The sequence below is a fragment of the Leptosomus discolor genome, chromosome 1 (assembly GCF_034619465.1).
Source record: "Leptosomus discolor isolate bLepDis1 chromosome 1, bLepDis1.hap2, whole genome shotgun sequence".
NCBI classification, from domain to species: domain Eukaryota; kingdom Metazoa; phylum Chordata; class Aves; order Leptosomiformes; family Leptosomidae; genus Leptosomus; species Leptosomus discolor.
Window position 1 is genome coordinate 164,105,197 of NC_141391.1, and position 23,941 is coordinate 164,129,137.

The window sequence follows — 23,941 nt, forward strand, 5'->3', positions numbered from 1 at the left end:
GTAAACTAGTAAACTGCTCAAGTATTTAACTGCTTTCTCCATTGTAAAATGTATACCTCATCTCTAGACTTTTTTCTTGTACCGTTGTTAGGCAGAGCAGCAATTAGAGGAGCAAACATTTAATCCTACGTAGGTATATTTAGGCTTTGATCAGATCAGTCCTAAACTCTCCTCTCCCATATCTTCCAACCCCTTAATAGGCCTTAGAGCTCTTGCAGGAAGCCTTTCCAACTTGTTAACTTCCTCCTTGAATTGTAGATGACAAAACTGGGAATTCTTTCACACCAGTAATCACATCCATGGAATTAGCAGACACAATATAATCTCCTGCAATATAATCTCATTACACCTGCTCTGCATTCTCTGCTTATACATCTGAGGCTGGAATTAGCCTTTCTGACGGCAGCGTTGCGCTGGGAGCTCAATTCAGCTGCTCCTACACCATGAGTCAAGCTTTCACCGGCGTCACTTCTTCCACAGGCAGAGCTGCCAGACCAGAAGCGTGGCCCGTGATGAGTAACTCGCCACTGGGCTGTTTCAAAAACATGTTATATGCTTGTACCAGCTTTAACATTTTTGACACTTGCTAGCTAGTCAATTTTCAATCCATTTACTACAAAATTTGTTAATTTGGTATCATTCCAGTTCTTTAAAAATCAAAACACAGTCTAAGACTGTATGAAATTCCTTGCTGGAGCCTTATTACATCAACAGCTTTTACATTTATCAGCCAAATCCATAATCCAAACCTATAACTTACAGCTCCAAAAGTTACCAAGCAGTTTTAGGGATTCTTTTCCATAAACACATGAGACTTAGCATTAACCAGAACTCTTCCATTGTTTTTAAATGATCCTTGTGTGTGCTATTTCCTTATTCTGTCTGAGGTCAATAAGGAGCTGGTAGGCCTATAATTACAAGTGTCAGATTACTTCTGGTTTTTGCTATTATTTTGTTTCAGCCTATGGGGAATCTGCCAGATTTTCCAAGTGAGGGAAGATTAAGTCTAGACAAGAGCTGGAGAGAAACTCCTCTCCTTCCCCTGCCGCTTCATACATTAAAATAGGTGCTTACTCTAGAGGTATGGGTTTTGTAGAGACCTGGAGAGTAGCTCGCCTTGCTAGTTAACCAAAACAGGCCAAGGGGATGCCAACCAGCAGAGACTCCTGAATCTGTCCCAAATAAAAAAGACTTTCTGATTAAGGAGGAAATGGAAAGCCAAGACAGGAAAGAGTTTATTTGTGTGATGGGTGCTCATATATAATTTATACGCAATAAATGTTTCTAGCTATTTCATTAGTTGCAAATAAAGTGATACAAATGTGCACCACTTGGAGCTGATGCACGGTGTGTGCCTGGGGCTCCTTCCAGCTGAACGGCAGTGGTTCACGTGGGGATGATTTAACACTCCAGCAGCCTCGCTATCCAAATTCTGCTGCATGTTAATCCCTGGAGCAGATGCACACCACTTTTTCAACAACTCATACCTTGGCTTATGAACTTAAACAGAGATTTCCATTTAAACTATCACATTGGCCCCAGACTGTGGTGGGTAAAGGGCCAGCGTCTATTTGTGTCTCCCACCTTCCGCAGGGCTGGAGAGCTCTGGGACAAGGAGTGTGTACCTGGAGCAAAGGAAGAGAAACCATCTCAAGCCATCACAGCATTTTTTTGAGCTTAATACAGCAGCAGCTATTCCAGTCATCAGCAACATATTCACATCAGTGACATTCAACACAAAATTAGGGAAAAAACAAAGGAAAAGTACACCACAAGAGGTACCTGGATGGGTCTGCTGCTGTCGAGCAGAGCTCGGGGGGTGGCAGACGTTCATATTGTACTTCAACTCTTCCCACATGGGCAGCTCTTTTAAACCCTTGTGACTCCCTGGGATCATCTCCAAGGCAAGCCAGATATGTGGATGGGGCTCAAGGGAGGGAGATGTCCACTGGGAAGCATCTGCAGGGTGCAGATCTGTGGTTCAGCCCCTCATTGAGGCCTCTCCTTTTCATAAGTCCTGTTCTCCCTCCAGAATAAGTCAAATTAGGGGATAAGGTCCTCACCTCCGCAACCTCGTGCAGAGGGCAGGGACGAGAGGGCAGCTTACCTCAGGCAGGGGGACATCAAGCAGTGTGCACGACAAATGGCAGAAGACCCATGAGGGATCCATGCACTGGAGAGGTGGGGGCTTCCCTGTGGTTATTAAGTGCCTGTCTGCTCCCACCAACCCCACTGTGGGCTGCCCAAGCAGTGTCTGTGCCCAGTACCAACAGCTCTGCACTCACCAGATTTCCCCCCTCTCCCTGCAGGCATCCTTCCCCTGCTCTGGGCCGCGGGAGCAGGGAAGGAGCTGGTCGTTGTCCCAGAGGAAGAACTGCTCTGCGGGCCCTGACAGCACCCCCAGACCTGCCTGCTGCATGCAAACCCAAAGCCTAGGAGCCAGCAGGCTGGGGCTGGTTACGTGATAGACGCTGCCCTGTGAGTGCTTTTATTTTCCTGTCCACTATAGATTGTAGCACATGCTCACAATGTGGGGCTTTATCTAGTGGTATAGTGTCTCTATAGCCTCTGAAAGAAATCAGTGAAGCTAGCAATAGTATGCTTTTTTACTTGTATAACTGCACGAGAGAGTTTGGGGTACAGGGCTTACTAATAAATCACCATAAATAGATCAATATGTCAGTACTTCAGTGCTTGAATCCAACCAACTATGGGGAATTCGTCCCTTGGTAGCAATCAATCTGCTGTACTTACAGTTTCCTCACCAGATCTGCAGCTAGCACAAACTGATCAATGCTGTTCCAAGTCAGCAGAGCGTAACAGCTCTGCATGTCCCAGTGTTCACCCTTGCAGGACTCCTCCTCTTTTGCAAGAACACAGAGGTTAAATTATCCTTTGCTGACCACATGGGATATCTCAAACTAACTCCCAGTTCTTTACGCAAAACCAGCCTTTCTTACCACCAGCCCAGTGCAGCCCAGCTAACACCCCAGCAACTTTTCAGGTCCTCCACAGGCAGCAATTCCACTGCAGCAGCCTGCGGCACTTCTTAGAAGTAGATGCAGCAAAATGAATTCCGTGAGCCACCCAAATTTTGCCATGTAACCTGCATAGGGCCCTCCTCCCTTGGGGGTGGTTTGCCAGGCAGTGCTGGGGTGAGATATGCAGTCTTGTAAGGTGCTGGGCTGCTCTTTCAGAGGAAGCATCGCAAGAGAAGACATGAGGGACCTGGAGAAGGTCTCAACAATCTGGCTTTGGCTAATAGGGTGACAGTCCTGCTGCTGAGGGAGGGCCCAGGGCTGCATCCCAGTGCATCCTTCTCCACTTGGAGCTCTATCCCCACATCACCTATCGCTAATGATTTCTGTGAGGAATTTTTTCTTTCCCATGAGATGCCTGCTGATGGAGACTCCTAGCAGAAGTGACTTGGGACACAGGTCCCAGGAGTCCAAATTCACTAGAGAATGAGTCATTCCCACCTAAGCTCCAGAGGTCATCTCTGTACTGGCTGCTGGAGTGGGGGAGAGGGCCCAAGGTGATGCAGCAGAGGGTCCAAGACCTGTGAGAGGTGATGCACATACCACCAGGGCAAGCATTTACAGCAGGATCACAGGGTTATCCCAAACAAGGCTCGTGCCCAAAACCTGGTATTAGGTAGAGGTCAGGGCTGCCAGATAAACAACTTTGGTAACTACCACCTACCTACAAGCTCTGTCCAGAGCTGTCAGCTGTTAACAAGTTCCCTGGGACCAGCTCTCAGCGTGTAGCACTCAGAGGACGTTGCTCGTGAGTACAGGTTCTTGGAGGTGAAGTTCCCCATGCCCCAGGGACATGTGGCAGCCAAGGCTGGGGGACTGTGAAGGGGATACCGTGTGCTGTGCTTGCATGGCTGGCTGGACAATGCCACCACTTTCGATGGGCTCATTCCACTGCTCCCCAGAAGTGGGTCTGGCTTACGAGGGTGGGCTGTGTGTCATGTGTCGGGTCTGCATGCCTGATTCTTTCTCCTTTTCAGATTGCAGTTAAGTGGCAATGGATTTTCCTGGCCATGGCCTGTTGTCCCACCAACTGCAGAAGTTTGTGGAAAGGGTCTGCATCACTCCTGCTCCTGACAGAGGGTCCTCTCCCTCAAGAGCCATGCCCTAGACTGAAGAACCACAAGCTAGCAGCCACTGCCTAGCAATTCAACCACCCCAACATCAGCTGGAAAAGTAGCATGGTGAGCTGTAGGCAATCTATGAAACTCCTGGAATGCATGGAGGATAACTTCTCTAGCCAGATAACAGACAGCCCTACCAGGGGGGATGTGATACGGGACCTGATGGTCCACCAGTGCAAGTGAGCTAATTGGTGACGTCAAGCTTGGAGGGAGCCTGGGCTGGAGTGATCACACACTGGTGGAGTTCACAGTCCTAAGGGATATGGGTCAGGCAAAGAGTGAAGTTGGGACCCCAAATTTAGGAAAGCAAACTTTCAGCTCTTCAAGGAGTTAGTCAATAGGACCCCCTGGGAAACTGCCCTCAGGGACAAGGGTGCAGAACAGAGCTGGGAGATCTTAAGAATGCTTCCCATAGAGTGCAAGAGCTCTTGATTCCCAGATGTAAGAAACTGGGGAAGCAAGGCAAGAGACCAGCATGGCTGAGTCAAGACCTGCTGGTCAAACTAAAGGGCAAGAAGGAAATGCACAGGCAGTGGAAGCAGGGACAGGGATCCTGGGAAGAGAGAGGGACGCTGCCCAGCTGTGTAGGGATGGGGTCAGGAAAGCCAAGGTGCAGCTGGAGCTGAACTTAGCAAGGAATGCAAAGAATAATAAGGGCTTCTACAAGTATGGCAACCAGAAATGGAAGTTTAAAGAAAGTATACCCCTCCTGATGAGCAAGTCTGGCAAGCTGGTAACAATGGACGAGGAGAAGGCTGAGGTACTCAACAACATTTTTGCCTCAGTCTTCACTGGCAACCTCTCTTCCCACACCTCTCGAGTGGATGGGCCACAAGACGGGGACTGGGGAAGCAAAGTCCCTCCCACTGTAAGAGATGATCAGGTTTGTGACCACCTGAAGAATCTGAACATACGTAAGTCTATGGGACCTGACAAGATGCATCCCAGAGTCCTGAGGGAATTGGCTGATGTAGTCGTCAAGCCACTTTCCATCGTATTTGGAAAGTCATGGCAGTCAGGTGAAGATCCTGGTGACTGGGAAAAGGGAAACATTGCACCCATCTTAAAAATAAGGGTAGAAAGGAGGACCCTGGGAACTACCGACCTGTCAGCCTCGCCTCTGTGCCTGGGAAGATCATGGAACAGAGATCAGAGAGCAGCTCTGGAGAAGGATTTGGGGGTACTGGTGGATGAAAAGCTGGACACGAGCCAGCAATGTGCACTCGCAGCCCAGAAAGCCAACCACATCCTGGACTGCATCAAAAGAAATGTTGCCAGTAGGCTGAGGGAGGTAATTTTGCCCCCCCTACTCTGCTCTGGTGAGACCCCACCTGCAGTACTGTGTTCAGCTCTGGGGCCCCCAGCACAAGAAAGACATGGACCTGCTCGAGTGGGTCCAGAGAAGGCCCACAAAAATGATCAGGGGCTGGAGCACCTCCCCTGTGAGGACAGGCTGAGAAGGTTGGGGTTGTTCAGCCTGGAGAATAGAAGGCTCCAGGGAGACCCGATTGCAGCCTTTCAGTACTTAAAGGGGGCCTATAACAAAGATGGAGGCAATCATTTTAGCAGGGCCTGTTGTGATAGCACAAGGAGTAATGATTTTAAACTAAAAGAGGGTGGATTTAGACTATATATAAGGAAGAAACTTTTTACAGTGAGGGTGTTGAAACATCAGCACAGGCTGCCCAGAGAGGCAACAGAAGCCCCATCCCTGGGAACATTCAAGGTCAGGTTGGATGGAGCTCTGAGCAACCTGATCAGGCTAAAGATGTCCGTGCTCATTCCAGGGGGCTGGACTAGGTGACCCTTAAAAGTCCCTTCTAACCCAAACTATTCTATGATTCTATGAATTACACCACTTTCAGGTGGCTTGTCATGAAGAAATCCCAGCAATCCACAGGAAGGCCGTGCCCTCTGTAACAGCAGCAGCAGTTGCGATTGATTATTGAGTGCATTTTACAAATCTGTTCTGCCAAGCTGTCTCTTGCTTTTCACCTTTTGTAATCAGACACCCACCTCTGACAGCTGTAGGAAAGAAGCTGTAGATGGTACTGTGGCCTCTCTCCCTCTGCATGGCTCCCCAGCACTTGTGGTCTGCTTTTCTGCTCCTCCTCCACGGACACCTAAGAGAAAGCAATGCAGTGGATCTTCCAAACCTATAAGAACTCATGTTCTGATTTTCTTTCTAATGGCTCACCTGGAGGGGAGGCTGTAAGCTGCATAGCTCTCATTTATTTTCAGTGATAGGTCCCCAAGGTTACCTTTCAACTGCTGTGGTGCAGAGACTATTTTGCCAGGATGAGTTTGAGCTAGGCAGGAGAAACAGGGCTGTAAGCTCCTACGCTGGTTTCTTTCAAGCTTTGCAGGCTGTTCTGAAAATGTATTGTGTAATTTAGGAGACGGATGTGCTGAACTGGGCAGAGAGTTTTCAATTACCAATATAAAAATTACTCCCTAAGAACAGACGTTCATTCTGCTCTCTCCAACTGTTCCAGCAAGGCATCCCACTGCTCACAGCGTGGTTTGACTTTGCTTCATTTGACTGCAGAGTCCTTGACTGAAGGGGAATGGTTGTGGTCTGCGTTAGGCCTGGTAGACCCAGACTACTGGAGGGGAATGCAAGGCACTAGCAAGCAGTATTCGCAGCCATACTTGGGTATTGACTTTCTTGAAGCCCGGTTTATCCAGCCACCCCTTTTCTGGGCAACTAATGAGGAAAACTATGTAGAAACCTCTCTGGCTGAGAGGTGTCTGTTGTTGCAGAAGAGGACTGGAGTGGCTACAGCAGTGCTGTTTGCTGTTCATCTGCTGCATCTTGGCCCCACTATAGAGTCCGTTCACTGTGGTAGGTCACAGTATGGGAGAGTGACTCTCGTTCCTGGAGCAATGCGATTCCAGGGAGCATTAGCAGTTCAGAAGAGTTTCTGTATCAGAGAATGACAAAAGTTCAGCATCGTTGTCAACCACTGAGCCTGTTTGATGTTGCTGCGATGCTCCTGGGTGACAGTTAAAACATCTCACACTGTGTCACTGCAGTACAGGCAGTTTCCATTGTCAGTAACAGGTCTTCTAGAGGTAGTCAAGGATGCAGCCATACTTCCATGACTGCAGCTCCTCATAGGCCCCTATCATGCCCAGTAGGTTGATTGCAGCTTCAGACCTACGGACATCACATAATCCTCATTACTCTCACTGAGCCCCATCCAAACACAGGCTCTGTGCAAGGTACCGGCTACCTCCCACAGCTTCTCCCTGCCCCGGGCACCCAGGGGAGAGCTTGCAGGAGCTGGGTCAGGCCAGGGGCTCCAGGACCAACTGGAGGAGGTGGAGGCTGCTGTGGTTTCACCTGTTTGCTCAGGCAAGAGGTTTCAGGGGCTGGAGAAGGGGGCAGGCCGGGTTGCTGTGACTGGGGGAGAAGAGCCAGGCCAAGGAGGAAAGCAAGCGGGAGCGGTGCTGCGGAGGGTTGCGTGTTTGCCAGGATGGCCCTTTGCTGCAGGGCCACGGGTGAGGAGCGGTGGGGAACTGTGAAATGCTCCCCCGGCAGGGGAGGCCGCCCTGTTGTACCCCCACCTGCCCGCCACCCCGTTCCCCAGCAGGACCCCCGGAACCCTGAGGCGATGATGGAGGACAAAGATGGCGGCACTCCCGCCCCACCGCCTCCCCCCCTGCCGCGGCCGCCCGTGCCGGCGGAGCGGCACGAGGCGGAGGCCCGGGGCGACCCGGGGAGGCGGGGAGCAGGGCGGTGCAGCGGGCCCGGCCCGCCCCGCCGCCGGGCTCCATCCTCCTGCCGCGGCTTCGGTTTGCTGTCCCGGCCGGAGAGAGCGGTAGGAGGGGGCCGGGGCGCAGCGTGCGGGTGGGTGCGGGCAGCGGGAGCGGGGCCGGGGAGGCCGTCAGCAGCCGCGGCTCTCCGGGGGCTGCTCCCGGCGCCGGACAGGGGTCAGTCCCCGGGCAGCCCTTCCCTGGGGCTGGGACCAGCGGCCCCAGGGCGCCCTAAGGCGAAGGCCGGGGTGTAGCGGCCTTTCCTGCCCGCCTGGAGAGACCCCACCCTGGAGCCGGGAGGGACCCCAGGGTCGGAGCCCTGCGGGGCCCAGGCAGGGCAGGCCCGGGGAGGGTGATCGGGCTCTACCAGGAGCCCAGGTCATCAGGCAGGTGTGTGAGGAAGGGACAGAATCCATGGGCAGGTGTTTGAGCATGGGGCAGAGTCCATGGGCAGGTGTTTGAGCATGGGGCAGAGTCCATGGGCTGGTGTGTGAGGATGGGGCAGAGTCCTTGGGCTAGTGCATGAAGATGGGGCAGAGTCCGTGGGCTAATGTGTGAGGATGAGGCAGAATCCATAGGCTAGTGTTTGAGGATGAGGCAGAATCCATGGACTAGTGTGTGAGGATGGGACAGAGTCCGTGGGCTGGTGCGTGAGGATGGGACAGAGTCCGTGGGCTGCTGCGTGAGGATGGGACAGAGTCCGTGGCCACACCAGCAAGTCACCCACAATTGTCAGGCCCAGCAAGGGCAACCAGGATCAGACACAACTCCAGAATCAGCAGGCAGGGCCATGGTTCCCAGAGCTAAGACATTGCTACTGGAGACCAGCACTCCTGCAGCATTCCTGGGGCTGGTCCTCGGCTGAGCTTAAATAGGCTCATGGGCAGGAGGGAAAGATGTAGGGGAGGCCCCAGGTGTGGCTGATGGGGACCATTAGGGCCTGTAAGTGCTCTCAGGGGCCTGACAGCAGCCTCCCCTCTCAGCCCGCCCCCTCTGTCCTCACACAGAGGTATGTGCTCTGGAGGGACTTGCTGTAGAGTGATTTAGTTGCTGTGGGGTCTCAGGGTGCTATTTAAGGGAGCAGAGACCTGAGACAAGTCACTGAAAAGGGGTTATGGCATAAGAGACTTGGGGGTGGGGATAGTCAGGCTGCCCATGAGGGGCCCGAGGGGTCAGAAGGACTGGGGGATAAAGGGGAGCTATTCAAACCACCCCTGGAAGATCCCCAGAGTCTGGGTAGCACCGAGGAGTTTGCTCAGGAGCCTGGGATTCAGTAAGAGTCAGATGTAGCTCAGTGATTGCCAGGCAGATGGGCAGTGATGAGATGGGTTTGAGGTCGAGCAGGTGCCTGGCAGGCTGTGGACCCGTATCCCTTGCAGGGTCCCTGACCCTGAGGAGTGCATGGGAAGGTGGCAGCAGTGACTGCCCGTGTGGCATGTAGCCAGCTACTCTCTTGAAGGTGCCGACTGGTGGTGTGAAAGAGGGGAAGCACCAAGGTAAAAGAGGAGAAGGTGGTAACAGTCTAGTACTGGCGGCAGCATCCTTATTCCCGAAATGGTCTTTTTGGTTCAGGACAGGTTCCTGGCTGACTGCAGCTAGCTGGGGGAATTCCGCGTGGTTCCCTCTTGCCAGATCATCTGCGCCTTCTGGTCAGGTTCCAGCTGCTGCAGAGACACAGAGAGGAGGCTTTGTCTTCCTGCGTAGGGAAAGCTTGTTTCTTCCTAGGAGCATCGCTAGTACGTGCTGGGAGGAGGATTCCCCAAACAGGCAGGCAGGGATGGCAGCTTGGGATGTTGAATGGGGAGCTATAAATCAGCAAGCTGCTAATTAAGACCACAGGAGGTTGGTGAGTTACTAAAGACCTGTATTACTCTTTTCAGAGCTCTGGGCCATTAACAAGATCCTTGGGACCTACTCGGAGCACGTGGCTCTCCAGGGACATCAGTTGTGAGCACTCTATTTTGGGCATGTTCTCAGAGTTGAAGTTCCCTGTGCCCTGGGGTCATGTGGCAGCCAAGGCCTGGGGACCCTCTGAAGGATACCCTGTGCTGTGCTTGCACGGCTGGCTGGACAACGCCAACACCTTTGACAAGCTCATTCCACTGCTCCCCAAAGGTAGGTCTGGCTCAGCAGGATGGTTCTCGTTGTGTTGCAGGGCTGCACATCTGATACTCTCTCTCCCTTTCAGGTTGCTATTACGTGGCAATGGATTTTTCTGGCCATGGCTTGTCATCCCACCGGCCTGCAGGCTCCCCCTACCATTTTCTGGATTACGTGAGCGATGTGCGCCGGGTGACAGCAGGTGGGTAGTTGAAGGGACCCTTGAGGGGATGTTTGTGCAGGGGGTGCTATATTGCTCCTGCTCCTTAGAACAAGCAGACAGCACTTACTGCCAGGAGAGGGGTCAATTCCCTCTGCTTCTCCTCAGCCTGATGTTAGCCCGTGCTTTGTGAGCACAGACTGAATGAGCACCCCTCTTTCTCACTATTTTGTGAGAGGAAGAAACAGGAAGCCCTGGGAAGCAAGTGTTTCTATACTAAAAAGCAGTAGTGGCAGAGTGGTGGATGACTTTTTGTAAGCAGCCAGTGACCTCTAACCTGTGTTAGGTGTAAGCTGGAGACTCTGCTTGCTTTAGTATACAGAGAGAGCTTAAGAGTGACGTGACTTAACTACCAAGGAAATGAGGTGGTGGATGGTCTTTTTCTTTAAAAACTGGCCTACTTAGCCACCTCATTTCTGGATTAGGAAGCAAATTAAGCAGTGCAAAAGCCCTCCTGGGAGAAGGGGCCTGTGTTGGTGGAAAAGCAGCAAGATGCTGCTGCTCTGGTTTCTAATGCAGCACTGTCTGTTTTTGTCTGTTGCCACTTAGCCTTGCAGTGGAGACGGTTCACCCTGATGGGTCACAGTATGGGTAAGTAGCTCTTGTCCTTGTAAGCCTTAAGATTCATAGAAATAGGAATAGAAATTAACTTACAAGACATGCTGCTAGGATCTGGGTTGGAATATTTATTATATTCTGTCAAGTACCAGGTTACTGCTTGAGTGATTAAAAAATCTGTGCCCTTGTTTGAAATGCCTCTGCTTTCAAGACCCTGTAGTACAAACAGTGGTAACTCTTGCTGTGGGCCTTTTCCCCACCCCCCCAGGAGGGAACAGTCAAGGGCAAAGCTACGGCAGAATTCACAGCAGGCCTTCGTGCCTGATCCCTGCAAGGCCACAAAGCCTGGGACCAACAGGGCCCTTCGTGGTGGGTCATGGAGCTTGCTGAGGAGAACCAGACTCCAGGCTCTATCCCTTGGTGCTTGGGACGTGATTGGGTTTTGCCACGATTTGGGTTTCACTCCCCAGGGCTGCTGTAGCCACAGCTCACAGGACCTGCACACCATACCCTTGTGACTAGTAGCTCCTCCTTGGCCTTTGCTGCCTGAGAGGGAGATGGGGATGGTGCAGGATGGGGAGTCCAGCTGGGCCAGAGCCCTGCTCTCTGCCTGCATCCTGCCTGCTGGGAGAGCTCTATACTCTGCAGCTGGGGCTTTGTTCCTTGGTACAACGTGCATTTCTGCTTCTAAAGCAGCTCCTGCTGTGGGGAAGGGGAGTTTCTGTCACCAGGGTGTGTCCTGTGCATAACTGAGCACTCTTCTCTCCTTTGCAGGTGGGTCTGTGGCAGGAATGGTGAGTAAAGCATCCGTTCTTCATGGGGTTTGTGATTTCTGCACCTGGAACAAGTGGAGAGGAATGGACAAATTGTGTGGGACTTGGATCTCAGGGGAGGAGAGGCCCTTCCCTGACCCTCTCTCCAGTGTAGCAGGACGAAGATATCACTCAATGCTCAGCTTCTCTCTTTCTCTTACATTGTTTCATCTCTCCTCAGTTCTGTTTCCTTTATCCTGAGCTGGTGGACAAGCTGATCCTGCTGGAAAGTCTTGGCTTTCTGCTAGCTCCAGAGGTTAGATTTCACGTGTTCTTCCCCTCCCTTTTTTAAATTAAAAAAAAAAAACCAACCACAACCTATTTTTTTTTTTTTTTTCTTTCATTTGTTTAGAGAAAGCACTGATGTGACCAGTTCTTGGCAGGTCACACAAGTCTCAGGGCTTTTCCTTTTGGCAGGCACAGATCTGCTTCTTGTTGCATGGACTGAGGTCCCTGCTTAGGGTGGCCCTTGGGGAACGGTTGGTAGTGCTCCACATCCTGCAGTCCCTTAGCACCAAAATTCACTTGTCTGTGCTATGCCCTTGTACAAAGGAAACCGGAACCTCTGGCCAAGCAACTGCCAGCTGAGGCTGTCTTTGCCAACAGCTTGTTGGGTGACCTGGGTGCAAGATTGGCCGATTTCTTTTTCTGTGTGTGGCAGGACATAAAACTACATTCCCAACCTGCCATCGCTGCTACCCGATGCTGGGGCTTTGGCTGGCCGAAGTGAGACAGAAGCCCAGGGTCAGAGAGACAAAAGATACCAGATTTTGCTTGTTCTTTTGGACAGTTTTCCTCAACTCAGAAGTGAGGTAGGAAGGGGCAGAAAAGGTTGCAAGGGTAAAAAGTTAGTAAGTTCTTTACAGTAGTGCTTAGCTTTCTGCTCCTACCTTGCCTTTTAAGTATTGCTGTTCCCTTTTCCACAGAAATGGGCATTTTTAATATGATGTCCATAACTGGTACTGGTTTTGAGGGATGCTGAAGGGTGAAATGCCCTCTTTTATCCTCTGATAAGGGGTAAAACAATTCAGAAGAGAGGGGTTACTCCTATTCCCTACCTGTCTTTGTTTCAGGACACTGAGGTGTGGCTGAAATCAGAACGGATGGCGATTGACACCTTACTGAGCCTAGAGGCAAAGCAGCAAACTCCCAAAGCACGGAGCCGTGAAGCAGCATTGCAGAGGTGCGTTCCCATCTGTCCTCTTCATTTGCTGCCTGCCCTCGCTTTGCACAGTTACAGCTGCATGAACGAGAAAGCGAAACTGTCCCTGTACTTGGCCTTCCAAGTCCTCTGGAATCTCGGCAAGACCTTTTGCTTCTGCTGCCAGAAACTGCTGCTTCTTCTTGCTCTTTTCTGAAGCAGCCTGAGAGCTCGCTGTCACCTTGTCATGCCATTTTCGCTTCGCTTCCTCCCTTTTCCAGCAGAACAATCTCTCTGCCATGTCTCCCCCAGGCTCTTAGAAGCAAACAGACATCTGACAGCAGAGGGTGGGGCAATCCTACTGCAGCGAGGAGCAACTGAGACACCCGCTGGTAAGGGGCTGCGTGGAGACAGGGCTCATCACAGTGCTGGGCCAACACTGGGTGTGGGAAGGGAGCGGAGCCAACAGCCATTGTCTTCCACCGGGTACAGGGTGCCCTAGCTGCAAGTTTCCACAGCCTGAATGGAATCAAGGAAGTCTAGAGGCAGAGCTCTCCATTCCCAGCAACTGGGGTTGGTTCTCAAGTCCTAGAACAGCTAAAGAAAATATATCAAAAAAAGGAATTAATCCTATTCCTCCTGTCTCAAAAAGTCTTGGGCGGACCCCAGAGGAGAGAAGAAACAGAGCAACTCCTGCTCCTGTGAGACACAAAAACCTCCTCTTGTTTTTTTTTTTTTTCGTTCCAGGGCTGGTGTATAACAGAGACATGAGAGTCCATACGGTGAGCATTGCTCTTCTGACGTGCCCCCTACTGCTTCTGAGCCCTGAGCTTATGGAAAACTCAGAGATAGTGGAGGCCCACTCACTGAGCCCAGGCCCTGCCTCCACCCAGCCGTTCACTTTCTGCTTCCCTAATTCCCACATCTCTTTTAAATGCTGCTGTTAAAAGATCCTGCACTCGATCATTAACTGACTCAGCTTACAGAATCACTGGAAAATGTTACTGATTTTTTTTTAGCAGTTCGTCTGCCCCAGGGCCCCCTGGCCACATTTTCCTGCCATTATAACTCTTCAGGCATCAGATGGATGGATGCTTTCGGTCAGCTTCTTTGTCAGGTCACCTGCGTAAGAAGGGAAGAGAGAGTGAAGCAAAGTCCTTATGTTTGATATTTTGATAGCTTTGTGTCACTTCTGAGCAAGTAGGGCCTCCTCTACCTGTGCTACTGCCAGGGTATGAAAGCCAGAGTAGTGTACTGTCTCCTTTTCAGTAAAAGGATTTTTAAAGCTTTTCTCTGCTATGAGATCATTCCCATATGTGCTGCATCCCAGCAGGCAGCATTGTTGGCAGCCCTGAAACACAGCTGGACAGAAGGAGCCTTTGCAGAGCCAGCTACTCTTGTGCGCAGCCTGGCCGCCCATCGTGTCCCAGCATGGCAGCTTCGGGCCCGCAGCCACTTTTGCCTTCAGAGCCGCTCGTGCAGCAGGGGTCGGGGACACCCTCTGCCCCCAGCTGCTGTCCCTGACCTTTGCCACTCTCTTTGTCTTTGCACCTGCAGCAGAGTCGAGAGTCCTTCACGGTGGAGCAGTGTGTGAAGATCCTGCGGAAGGTCCAGGACCGTATTCTCATCATTTTGTGAGTGAGGCACAAGCCAAACCAACCCCTGCTGCCTCCCTGCAGCCCTGGGTGGAGGGAAGGAAGGTTAGACGGGAGTCCTCCGCTACTCCCTCCTCTGCAGCGGCCACCCAGGCCTTCAGGCCAGTTGGCACAACAGTACAGCCTCACATGTGAGAAGCATTTCCTCGTTCCCCATCCCTGCCCTGGGCTGGGCAGGCTCCTGGAGCAGGCAAAGAGCAGCTGGAACGTCCTCCCCCTGGCGTGGCGCTGTGCTTTCAGGCTGGGCCTCCCTGGTGCAATGCTGACCGAGGAAGTGCGAGTCCTGCCCAGTACTCCCCATGCTCCCACCTTCAAGTTTCCATCCCGTGGCTTTCCATCCCGTGGCCCTGCAGCAAGGGGCCATCCTGGCAAACACGCAACCCTCCGCAGCACCGCTCCCGCTTGCTTTCCTCCTTGGCCTGGCTCTTCTCCCCCAGTCACAGCAACCCAGCCTGCCCCCTTCTCCAGCCCCTGAAACCTCTTGCCTGAGCAAACAGGTGAAACCACAGCAGCCTCCACCTCCTCCAGTTGGTCCTGGAGCCCCTGGCCTGACCCAGCTCCTGCAAGCTCTCCCCTGGGTGCCCGGGGCAGGGAGAAGCTGTGGGAGGTAGCCGGTACCTTGCGCAGAGCCCCACAAGCTGTTAAGCTGTCTGGGTGGCTGGCTGGTTCTGTCAGTCCTCCTCTGCATTTTTCCCAAGTCCTTGGAGGGCAAGATGTGCAGGGCTCTGGCTACCTTGGCCCGTGCGGTGCTGTTAAAAGACCCTCTGGGAAATGAGAGGAAGTGCTAGAAGTCGAGAAATGAGGTGCAGTTTTGGTTTCCCTGGTCTGTTGAAATCATAAGAGCTTAAGGATTTTCCTGCTTGTCCAGAAATGCAACATCATAGTGAGGAGAGGTCCTCTAGGCCGTACGGAATACGTGCCTTTGAGCCTGGGATGTCCTCTTGTCCCATCACCTGCAGCACTGTAGGAGACAGCATGATCTTGGCTCTGCAGGAGGTCTGATGCTGTCTTCTCCAGGAGGACTGCCCTGGTACCTCCCTCTCCAAGCAGGGCACACCCTGTTTAAAACAGCAGCATGGAGGGGGGGGGGGAAAGGACAGAGGGAAGATGCAGAAGCTCTATGGAAGGAAAAAGTTAAGAGCAAAAGACGGGGTGAGGATGGGGAATGATGTGCTCAGACCAGTTAAGGAGCCAGCCCTGGGGGGACAATATTTAACCACTCTCCACACTGACTACTAGGCACTCACCCAAGGTTTTAAACAGATAGCTTGGTAGAAAACAGCTGCTCCTCTGACTGCCATGTATGACCCTGTAACCCTACTTTCTACAAGCAGCCTGGAAAGACCAGTTGGGTCAGTTGCTCCACTGTCTCGGGGATACCGCTTCTGCCTGGGACAGCAGCAAAGACAAAGGGAAGGACACTGTGGGCTGTACTGAGCCTTGCTGTTCCTTTTCAGAGCACAAGATGGACTCTTAGTACTGGAGAAGATAGACAGCTACAATCACTTTATGAAACTCCTACGGCAGGAGTTGGAGTCTACCCTCAAAGAGGTGAGAGCAAACTCCATCCTTGCATCTCTACCCTACGTGCCACCAACCTGGGAGCAGCAGCGAGGCAGCAGCTCACCTTGGTGGACACCCTCCACTAGGTGGTTTGTCCTGAAGGGCACAGCCCTCACAGGGGGGGTGGGGGAGCCAGCTTTGCCCCCAAGTTAGTACTGCCCTCTGGACCCGGCTCTTCCCTGGTCCTCCCATCCCTGTCCTGCCTCACTTGCGCCCCACCCCTCCGAGTGCCACACAGCCAGCACAGCTTGCCTGAGGGAACACTTTCCTGGTTGACATCATCTTGTGTCCTTTCCCTCCAGCAGATCCAGCTAGTAGAGGTGCCTGGGAGTCATTTTGTGCACCTGAACGAGCCCGAGGTGGTGTCTGGGATCATCGGCAACTTCCTGACGGCACAGAACACCAGAGCCCGGCTCTAGGAAGCCCTCACTGCCACAGCACTCCAGGAGAACAGGGAGCTAAAAACAGCAGGTTCTGGAGGAATTGTCACCATTCCTACCTTGCATCCAACATCAGTTTCATGATACTCCTTCCTAAGCTTAGCTCAGTGCAGGGTGGAAGCGGCAGATCTGCCAGGGCTTGCCTAGAGGAGAGCTGAGCAAAGTACCTCAGTTGTCAAAGGGAAAAGGAATCCTTTCTCCACTTCCAGCTCTGTTGAGTACAGGGATAGAAGCCCAGAGTGGCGCTCCCCTTGCCTACTCCTGACTTGCACCCTGGAGTGGGAGCAGGAATACAGGCAGAAGCATCCTCTGTGGGAGCAGCAGCACCAGCTGCAGCATTGCAAGAGACACTGGGCTCATCTTACCTCCTCCCTGAGGATGGTGTGACCAGTCTCCTCCCAGGATTAGACCTACTGAAAAAACAGTGCCTGCTCACTTCTGTGGGTGCCTGAGCTCAGAAAGCCTCAGTGTCTCTGTTCTACTGTGAAAGCTGCTGCTTTTTTTCAAAATCAGCTTAAATAAAAGCTCACCTGGGCACAGAAGACAATTTTAATGAACTCCTAGGGAATGAGTCACTAATCCTTTAGCTAAAGCAGCTGGGAGAACTACTAATAATGGAAAAGTTGGCAAAGGTGACTTCTGGCCTTCCAAATAAAGATTAATCTCCCAATGTTAACTCTGTCTTCTTGACTCTGTAGGAGAGTGAACCTCCCTTCTTTTGGGATGCTCACCCAAGCAGCTAAAATGCCTCTTTAGATTTTTGCATGTGTCTGCTTTAGATGGAGCTTGTTAAGGATCCATCTGCCTCCTGGTTAAATTGATGGAGAAAGCCAGCTGAAGCATGCAGGCCTGGCAGTCTCCCTATGCAATGGAAACTGTGTTTGCAGTGGGTTTTCTAGGGGAGGGTAAATGCGTTTTAACCAGCTCTGTGGAACTTGCCAGCATTTCCACCTTCCATTCACGGTCACACCTGTATCGAGGCTGCAGGCAGTAAAAGAAATGCGTAAAAGCCTGGGGGTTGGGTGGGTTACACCCCCTTTCTGATCACAGGTTGTGCTGGGGTGAACAATCAGCAAGTCCGAAGCTGCACAAATGTTATATGGGCAGCACAAAAGCATTGTCCCGCAGCTGGATGTGCCCGTCACCGTCCTTACCTGCCCCCTGTGGGCTGGTGACAGCTTAAGACTGGTTTGTCCCTCCAAAGCCAGGCTGCCACCTTACTTTGTTCCAGAAGTTCCCATAGCCCAGGCTAGCCATGGCTGTAGAAGCCCACACGCAGCTGGAAGACTGGGCACCTCAGCACTGGCTGAGAGGGAGCTGCCTGGGAGGGAAATACCAAGGGAAGGGGTAGGGCTCTGTACCAAACCACTGATCTTTCCTTATCACAACGGGTCTGGGAACTTCCCAGTTGGGCTTTTCCCAAGGTCACTTCCCTCCTCTTCTTACTCACCCTCAGATAACACGTGCAAAGGAGCACCAGCATACAAGCCACGACTTTTATTGCCCCCCAGCACACAAGAAGCTGTCCCCCACAGCAGACCAAGGGGGAGAGGCATTCCCATGTTTTGAGAACGTAGCAGCAGTTTATTTACAGTTCTTCAGCCATTGCCTGCCCCTGCAGAGGCTGTGCCAGGTCAATCCCAGCTCTCACCACCCGAGCACCCTGGAAGTGGTGCCACAGGGCGGCACGATGGCCGGGAGAGGAGGAGGACAGAGGTGCGAGCGAAGGAAAACGCCCCCTCCAGCGGCAGCTGCTGGGATCTCCCATTTCAGATCCAAGGACAGGGACAACCTGAGGCTGCCTCAATTCCTCAGAATCCTTTGGCACGTGGAGTCCACAGGCATCTCTCCCGCCCTCTCCAGCACAGGCACCTGAGGAATAGCTTAGTACGGCCGAAACTTGCGCTGGGCTCGCATCAGCGCGATTCTCTGCTTATCCTCCTCAAATTTCTTCCTCAACTGGGCAATGTCTGAAACAGGGAGAAAAAAGCCAGGTCAGAGAGGAGCAGCAGATCTCCCTCTGCTGAGGAGCTTCACTCCCACACACCAGGAGGGACTCAGCCCCGACACCCGCAAACACACACTTCCCAGAGCAGGTCCTTTTGTGCCCCAGTGCCAAGCTGCGGCTCTGGCCGTTCATCTCCGGCAGTGCTGCAGCTCCCTCTTGGGGAGGAAAGGGGCTACTTTTCCCTCGCAATTGCTGCCTTTGTGCAGACTGAAGAAAAGCCTATTTGAAAACCACGACCTGCGCGCTCTCCCGCAAAATATTCCAGCAGCCCTTGTTGCTAGGACAGGTGGTGACAAGGGGCCCCCAAGGGCTGGCGAGGCCATTCGCGCCACCAGCCGGCCAACTGTTCACCTGCGGCTGGACTAGCCTCTACCGAAGGAAAAAAAGACGCTCTTTGGGCCACAGCGTAAGAGACAAGACAGGCGGGCAGGGGTAGGAGGAGACTCGGACACTCACGCTCTCTCTTGGTCTCGCGATGCTGCCAGGCATAGAAGTTGAGAAGCTCTTTGCGGGCCCGTTTCTGTTTCTCCCTCTCCAGCACCCGCAGGTTGGCAGCCTCTGTCCGGGGCAGGCCAGGCTTCCGGCCCTTTCGCGTTACCTTCACCCAGCCCTCCTCATCCGGAACACCCTCCTCCTTGGCCGCTTTGGCTTCTTCCTGTAAAGACAGGAGGGCGAAGCAGTTCAGTGCAGATGGGGTGCCAGCCAGCCTGATCCATGGCTCCCCCACAGCCCCCCCTTAAACACGTGCAAAACTACAGCTCCTGCTCCTGGACAAGAGGTGAAGGAAGGCGTGGGACCAACGACGCAGGCGCTCAGCTCGCAGTCACAACACTGCACGCCAGCCAGGACCCAGGATTTATCTGTGGATACCTACCGTAAGCCCTGGGTGGAAGGGTCAGGCGTTGTGGACCAAACCAGGACCCGGCTGCCCACCAGCAACTGGGAGCAAAACAATCCTGCCAAACAGGGTGTTTCCCTCTGCCCTTTCCACTTGAGGCTGGGGCACTGACAGATCTTCTCTCTTCCTTTCCTCTCCCCAAACAAACTGCTTAGCTGGGTTCCCTCCCCAGCCTGGCCTCACCTCTGCTATCTTTTTGTCGTAGTCTTGCATGTAGGCATCCACCTCAGCCTTCAGCTCCTCCGGATCCACGACGGAGGCCGCATAGCTGGCGATCCACTCTGAGACAGAGAGGGCAGAAGTCAGCAATAGCCTCTGTTAGAAGCAAGCCCTAGTGTGACACCTTCAGGCAGCTCTAGAGAGAACCGCTGTGGGGAAGGACACGCTCTGTTCCCATTCCTGTTCAGCCTCCCCACTGCCACAGCCCAACCAACTTGCAAGCCAGGCCCCAGCGAGTAAGCAATGGTAAGAACTTGCAACTTTCCCAGGCAGAAGTGGGCTAGCCTTGAGCCCAAGAGATGCAACATTTAGGGCTGCCTTCCTGTCAAGGGGTCAGATCTGAAGTGCTGTCATCTGAACAGACACCTGGTGCCTGTTATTGAATCTGGATTCCATTTTAAGGGCAAGACACAGCCAGTTTTTCCAAATCTACGTGATACTGAAAAGATATCAGGAAAAACTGTACGAAGTGATCCCATTCCCCCATTGGGTAACTGGACCAGACTACAATGCCTGGTACAACAAGATTGCTACCTTATTATTAATAAAAGCAGGACAAGAAAACACAGGATGTCTCCTGGCTCAGTACAGAATGGTGAGAATTAGTCTGGGACATGCAGGGTAGGATTCAGCAAGGAATGAGTACAGCTCTTCCTAGCTAGCAGGAAGATAGCTAGGGCTGACTTACTGCTAACGCCGGTTTTCACGGGGTGACTCTCTGTTGATATCAGCAAGGGACCTTCCCGTGACAGGGCCTTGGCTGCCTGGACTCCAGCTGGTTTCCTGAACACCACGTATGCTACTCGAAATCCCTAAAAGAAAAAGACACCTAGGCCTGTCAGATGCTTAGGGGACACTGGTGATGCAGCAAGGAGCTGCAGCACAAAAAAAATCAAAATCAAACCACAAGTTGCAATAGGACAGCAAATAAGATAATGTAAACTTAAATAAGTAATCACATCACCTGATAACCCCAAATGGTTTCCCATACCTCATGTTCCAAGTAGTGCCACTCAGCGCTTACGATCTTTTCCACCCTGACCACTACAGCACCGGTGTTCCCCCCTCCCCGCCCCGAGCTTTACCGTTACAGTTTTGCGGTTGAAGAATTTGGACGTCAGTTTTTCTTTCTTCTCTCCCGGCTCTGGCTTGTCACAGATGTCCACAGACTGGACAGACCCACAGCGGGTGAACAGCCTGGACAGGGAGTCCTTGACGCGGGGAGTAAGAGAGAAGCAGCGGTACAGAACAGCCGGAGCGGTTCTCTCCGGCGCCACCCCGGCCCTCCGCCCACAGCCGCCGCGGGACACGCCGGGCTCCTCCGCCCACCGCCCCGCGCTCCTGAGGCGATGCCCTCGGCCTCCCCGCGCCCCGCCTTCGGTGAGACCGACCCGACCCCGCCCCGCCGGCCCCACTCACCGGGCTGCAGTACGGGGGGACGTTGAGGACGAAGAGGGTGCGGCGAGGCGGGTGCGCGGTGCCGGCCCCTTCCCGCACCTGGTGCTCCTTCACCAACAACCAGTGGGGCGAGCGCTGCCGCGCCCCGAACTTCACCGCCAGAGCTGCGAGCGACGCACCGGTTAAAGACCCCGCTGCCGCCCCGGCCCTGGCCCCGCTCCCTGTCCCTCCCCCTTGCCCCGGGTCCCCTCACCCGTGTAGCCCGGCGGCGCCGCTCCAACCACACGCTCCTCGGCGGCCGCCATCTTAGCTCGGCGGGAAGCGGCGGGGCGCGGGGGCCGCCGGGAGCTGTAGTTCACCGCGGCGGCGCGGCGCTGCTAATGGCGGCGCCCGCGCTGAGCGACCCGCCGCCGCCCCCGGGTCGGGGTTAACGAAAAGCCCCCCCCCCCCCCCCCCCCCGCAGAGCTTCTTAGAGGATGCTCTGTAAGAACGCTTACTGCACACCACCATCTGTAACGGTGCTGAAAATGAAGACTTGAACAAGGTGCTTAATCCCAGAGAGGCAAATAAAAGATGAAATGACTCTTGAAGATATGTAAAAATATGCAAAAACATCTCTAAGGACAACCCTTTTTAAAGGCTCTTGATAATGAGGAAAAGAAAAAAAACATGACCTTTACAGAGGAACTTACATTTATGACTGAATGGAAGACGGGACATCTCCAAAAATAAAGATACCGAAGCAAGACAGACATACAAGGTGAAAAAAGGCCAGTGAAAGTAAGAAATGATATGGAGAGTTGGCTCAACCAAATATCCAAGTTAAGGAATATTATCAGAAGAAATGTACATGCAAAAACTACAAAAATATACCAGACAAACTTGCAAATTGTGGCATCCCTTCAGAAGTCATCCTGGTTTTGAAAAAGCGAGGGGAAAAGAAACACACACCGTTACAAATTACCTACCGCTAGTCCTGGCCAGCCATCTTGAACTGGTGCAAGCGACTGGTGCTTCATATGCCAGTTTATAATCTCTAACAGCCCAGCAAAAAACCTGAACAAAGATACAACCATGCTGCATGACGGTGCATGTGCACAGACGTGAGGCCAGAAGACAGCAGATGAGCTCAGTGGAATGCAAACACAATGAGGAGGACAATTGCAGGACAGGCAGGAGAAACTGGAGAGCTGCAAGGTGAACTACTTGAAAAGGACTAGGAATAACTGGTTACTGTTCTTTCCGTGCTCGATGAAAGAAGCCACGCCACAAAGTATTAGAGGCCTAAGGTAACTTTAGAGAGCTGCCTGAGAACAGGAAGAGCAATGCACACCTGACATTGCTATAAGCCAAATCATGGAGTAGTGTTTAGACATTCATTGACTTCAATTTAAAACAAACAAACAACACAAAACCCCCAAAACAACCAAAAAAGCCCCAAATCAACCTGCCATAGATCACAGAGCTAGAGAACACAGCAGTAGTTCTTCCAAGGAAGTATGTTAATGGCATCGTAATTTCTCACAGATAACCTAAACACAATGCACAATTTAACCTCAAGTTACGAAGTGTGTCTTGCTATCCGGCTTTTGGAATGGACATGAATTTATTAATAAAAAAATGCTTGAATCTCCTCATTCTTTCAGAAGAGACAAGTGCACTCACAATACATGCATCTTTACATTTCCACAGCTTTCTGTCTAGCTGATAATGAAAATATTCTACTTCACCTAGAATAGGTACCCTGATTCCACAGCTGTATTTGTTTTTATAAAATTATTTTTTAAGTATTAGGCTGTCAATAACAAAGGCTGGTTTTTTTCTCGTCTGTGACAACAAAATTGGAACTAGGTGGGGACACAAGTTGCTCCCACTCAGTAGCAAGAACCAGCTATCAATAATTTCAATGATCCAGATTAAAATGCTTATGAGTATCAAATCTCTCATCCATATACTCCTCTTGTTCTTCATCACATTACCAGATGTGAAGTTTTTATATTCTTCTAAAAGCATGCTTGATGCAATGTTGGAACAACTCCACCTAACTTTAATTGCTTCACAGCATCTAAAAAGGCTTAGAATCCACTCTCTGTATAACAAACGTTTATTCAGAAACAGATAATACATTATCTTCTCCAACCCCTGATGTTTCCTCCCCCTCCCCCAATTATCTTTTTTAATAAAACACAGGTGTTTGACGGGCAATCTAAAAAAGGAGAACAATAGCTGTCTCAGGTCCCCTCCGCTACAAACATCTGCTGTTCACACGAAGCACCCTACCAATAATGGTGTCATTGGCTTCCACATCAAAGAGGGTACTCCAGAAAAAACAAGTCCTGTCAAGTCCTCAGTTATTTCCATGGCTAAAAGGGATACAGTGAGATAGAGGAATGGTCTGCACAAGCTAGGTAAGAGCAAAGAGTTAATACAGAACAAGAAAGCAAAAGAAACATAGGGTTGACCAAGAAATGGAATCTGGACCTACAAGGGTTACAGAGAGTTCATTAAAGTTCAGCAGAGCTGAACAGAACGGATTAGGTTAGTCTCCTAGCTACAAGGATCAAGTTCAAACCCCAGCCAGATTCTGGAAGTGGCTCTTGGCTTTCCTCTCTTATAATACAATTTGAACAAATACCAACGAAGGGAGCTACTGAGACTTCGAGCGTCCACGGCAATAGCGCTGACCGACAAAGGAAGTGTCGCAAGTGCCACCTAGCGGCCTGTGGCTCTTCACGGATGCTCACTGGCCCAGATACATCCTTGCTGCTCTGCATGGGACTTGCCTCACACTCCTCTCCCACGTGTTCCTCACAGTGCTAATCCCTCTCCTCTCCGAAACCTCTCCCTGAAGCCATGAAGTGCAGCAATCATCCTCCAAATTCATGCACGCGAGCAGCATGCCCGCACAGCGGCCAAACATTGCCCAGATGACATCTCTCGAAGCGTGTTCTTGGGCACAAGAAAAGACTGCTTCCTATCTATTAACATCTGAAAAAGGCCCCAGCTCCTTC

The 23,941-nt window shown here is 52.0% G+C and overlaps 2 protein-coding genes across 3 annotated transcripts; one reads left to right on the plus strand and one right to left on the minus strand.

Moving 5' to 3' along the window:
• The first annotated feature begins 9,885 nt into the window (after nucleotides 1–9,885).
• SERHL2 (serine hydrolase like 2) lies at nucleotides 9,886–16,386 on the plus strand. Its single transcript, XM_009959997.1, has 11 exons — nucleotides 9,886–10,033; nucleotides 10,107–10,220; nucleotides 10,788–10,829; nucleotides 11,571–11,590; nucleotides 11,790–11,864; nucleotides 12,682–12,791; nucleotides 13,062–13,141; nucleotides 13,497–13,531; nucleotides 14,307–14,383; nucleotides 15,862–15,955; nucleotides 16,270–16,386. Exons 1-11 carry the CDS (start codon nucleotides 9,886–9,888, stop codon nucleotides 16,384–16,386), a joined length of 912 nt encoding a protein of 303 aa, XP_009958299.1.
• Nucleotides 16,387–17,889: 1,503 nt separating this feature from the next.
• Nucleotides 17,890–21,271, minus strand: RRP7A (ribosomal RNA processing 7 homolog A). 2 transcript variants are annotated; one of them, XM_086469799.1, is made up of 7 exons: nucleotides 21,184–21,271; nucleotides 20,952–21,094; nucleotides 20,618–20,743; nucleotides 20,221–20,344; nucleotides 19,497–19,594; nucleotides 18,872–19,070; nucleotides 17,890–18,377 (listed from the first exon to the last, which is right to left on the minus strand). In XM_086469799.1, exons 1-7 carry the CDS (start codon nucleotides 21,233–21,235, stop codon nucleotides 18,292–18,294), a joined length of 828 nt encoding a protein of 275 aa, XP_086325925.1. In that variant the 5' UTR covers nucleotides 21,236–21,271; the 3' UTR covers nucleotides 17,890–18,291. The 2 variants fall into 2 exon arrangements, with proteins under 2 accessions (XP_086325925.1, XP_086325920.1); XM_086469794.1 differs by having other exon boundaries at nucleotides 21,169–21,235.
• Between the last annotated feature and the right edge of the window lie 2,670 nt (nucleotides 21,272–23,941).

Bases quoted from the DNA above. Each gene is read 5' to 3' on its own strand.
- RRP7A (XM_086469794.1), bottom strand. From the start codon at position 21,235: ATGGCGGCCGCCGAGGAGCGTGTGGTTGGAGCGGCGCCGCCGGGCTAC. The intron at 21,095-21,168 runs GCAAGGGGGAGG...CGTCGCTCGCAG, and splicing joins CACGGGTGAGGGGACCCGGG to CTCTGGCGGTGAAGTTCGGG. The intron at 20,744-20,951 runs GTGAGTGGGGCC...CCCCGCGTCAAG, and splicing joins TCCCCCCGTACTGCAGCCCG to GACTCCCTGTCCAGGCTGTT.
- SERHL2 (XM_009959997.1), top strand. From the start codon at position 9,886: ATGTTCTCAGAGTTGAAGTTCCCTGTGCCCTGGGGTCATGTGGCAGCC. The intron at 11,591-11,789 runs GTGAGTAAAGCA...ATCTCTCCTCAG, and splicing joins GTGGGTCTGTGGCAGGAATG to TTCTGTTTCCTTTATCCTGA. The intron at 12,792-13,061 runs GTGCGTTCCCAT...TGTCTCCCCCAG, and splicing joins CGTGAAGCAGCATTGCAGAG to GCTCTTAGAAGCAAACAGAC.